The 2,317-nt window shown below is 60.9% G+C and overlaps 1 protein-coding gene across 1 annotated transcript in view; it reads left to right on the top strand.

Annotated features, from left to right (window-relative positions):
* Window positions 1-1,054: 1,054 nt before the first annotated feature.
* Window positions 1,055-2,317, top strand: part of FBRS (fibrosin) — a 12,733-nt gene continuing 11,470 nt past the window's right edge. Inside the window, exon 1 of the mRNA XM_004691979.2 lies at window positions 1,055-1,059. Within this exon, the coding sequence (XP_004692036.2) occupies window positions 1,055-1,059 (5 nt within the window). The remainder of the gene's footprint in view (window positions 1,060-2,317) is intronic.

Genomic DNA, 2,317 nt, shown 5'->3' with positions numbered 1-2,317 from the left:
GAGGTGCCAGGAAAGGCACTGAGAACTGAGGGTTGGGGACAGGGAGGGGGGAATTTCATGATAATTCCTGAATTGCGAATGTCGTGTGAAGAGAATCTGAATCTACTCCCGAAGACACTGTGATCCTGGGCCCTGGTCAGGTTCTCTCAATTCACTTGCGTGAAGGAGAGTCCCAGAGTGGACCAAGGATCAAGATGTCCCTGAATTCCTCTAAGGTGCAGACGCCAAGGACCTGCTGCCGACTTAAAGCCTAAGAATAATCAGCAGTGATTCGCCCACCTACAGTACCTGACCTGCACACAGCGCTGTGAAAAGGAATTAAACGCATTTTATACCTAAGAAAGCAAGTCGTATGTGTCAGCACACCCACATGAAGACAGCTGAGGCCCACGGTGGCACTCCACATATTTCGTAAGCGGCATTCAAGAGCTGTGGCTCGCACAGGCTGTGGGGCGAGCTTCTCGAAACCGAATTCGTTAGGAAACGAAGTGGTCGTCGGTCCCCCTCCCCTCTTGTAAAACGGGACTAATAGAATAGTAGTACCTTCCGAGAAAGAATTCCCGTTGCCCAAGGAGTTGATGTGTGGGGACATGCCCCCCAGGCAAGTGAGGGTGTTTTTTAAAAATGATCGTTAGCACGTGGAGAGCACAGGGCGGCACTCGCTCCCTAAAATGAACGATGGAAGCTCGCGGTTTCCTTCCCGCGGGTCCGGCGCTCGCACCCGCGTGCTCCGGGCACCCCGCCTCACGGAAAGACGCTGCCCGGCTGCGAGCCGACTAGGGCCTCCCCCGGCGCGTGTACGTGAGCTAGAAGCCGGCGACGGAAGGAGAGAGTCGGCGCAACTGGCCGTCGCCCCGGCCTTCCGCGACCGCGCGCCGCCCAGCGGCCAACCGCCCCCGCCGACTCGAGCTCACGTCCCGGCTCCTCGCCCCGACGCCGGCAGAAGCGGGCCAATGAGCGCAGAGCAGGAAGAGGCGGGGCTATCTGGGAGACCGCCCCCAGCACCTACTTCTAACCAGTCCGGTCACAAGACTTGGTGAAGGGCGGAGTTAACATGACGTATGCCCAATCCAAGGCTTGAAGGCGTTCACACATTCCCCACCCCCATCCCGAGCTCGACTCCGCCCTTCGTTTTGACGCAAACTTCTCAACCTATCAACGACTAAGCCCGTGCAGGGTGCGGGTGGGGGGGAGGGGGCGGAGAGTGGGAGGAGGCAGAGAGAGGAAGGAGGCGTAGGCTGAGGAGGAAGAGGGAGGAGGGGTAGGGAAGTCCTGGTGGAGAAGAGGCCCAAGACTCCGAAGGAAACTACGGGAAGGTGCGCTGGAACTCCCCAGCTGCCCAGCGGCTGATCCGGATCCCTTAAGGCACAAGTCAAACAGACGGAGGAAAGGAGGAAGAGACTTTTATGTCGGCAGACACAGAAGCTCTACCCGTCACTCTTGCCTCACATCCGGGGCTTTGGAGGGCTGGCCCCCCGCGGCCCCGCCCCCCCCTCGAGCCTTTCATGGCGTCCGGAGGCGGAGGCTGGAAGAGCTGGGTCTGGAGGAGGCCCCTTTAAATCTCCTTAAAGGGGTGGACACTGAACTCGGCGGACTACAACGCCAACCTTAAAGGGGAAGCCGCCGAACAGAAGCTGACAAATTGAGAACTGTGCTGTTGGGAGAATTGGAACCAGTGGGGATTCTCACCGCCTCCTCCCCCCACGCAAGAAGTCCTTTAAATTCAGCTTAAAAGGGAAGTGGCCGCTTGTGGAGGACTAGAAACTAACTCCCGGGCCCTTAAAGGGGCGGCCTGCTGTTTGGACGACCCTGGACTCCTTAAAGGGGTGGCTTGTTTTAGCCGGAGGACTCGAGGCACTTTTAAAGGGGAGGTCTGCGTTTCGGGGCGAGCTTTCGGCCCCTTTTAAAGGGGTGTCCCTTCCTCTTCCTCGGGGAGACTTGTCTCGACCCCTGGCAGGGGGCGGCCACCGCACTAGGCCGGCCGGACGCCGTCGGGTCGTCTTAAAGGGGCCAGGGGAAGGAGAACTTTGAGGCCTTGCCTTAAAGGGACGGCCGCCCGGTTTTCGTCGTCTCGGCCCCACGGGGGGGGCCCTTGGGCTCGTCGCCCCGGGAGCGGCGCTGGCTCCCCGGGCCTTGGCCTTGGGGCAAGCTCGGGGCCAGCGGATCCTGCTTTAAAGGGGAAGCCGTGGCCCTTTCGCCTCTGTGCAGCAACCAGCGCCGCGCCTGCGATCCCGGGCCTGCGGACAGGCCGCTTAGGGCCCCGCCGCCTCCGGATGCGGCGCTGAGGGCGGTCGCCATGGAGACGGCAGCGGCCGCG

The sequence above is a fragment of the Condylura cristata genome, unplaced genomic scaffold (assembly GCF_000260355.1).
Source record: "Condylura cristata isolate star-nosed mole 26May11 unplaced genomic scaffold, ConCri1.0 scaffold00032, whole genome shotgun sequence".
Taxonomy (NCBI): Eukaryota; Metazoa; Chordata; class Mammalia; order Eulipotyphla; family Talpidae; genus Condylura; species Condylura cristata.
This window is presented reverse-complemented; position numbering and strand designations above follow the sequence as displayed.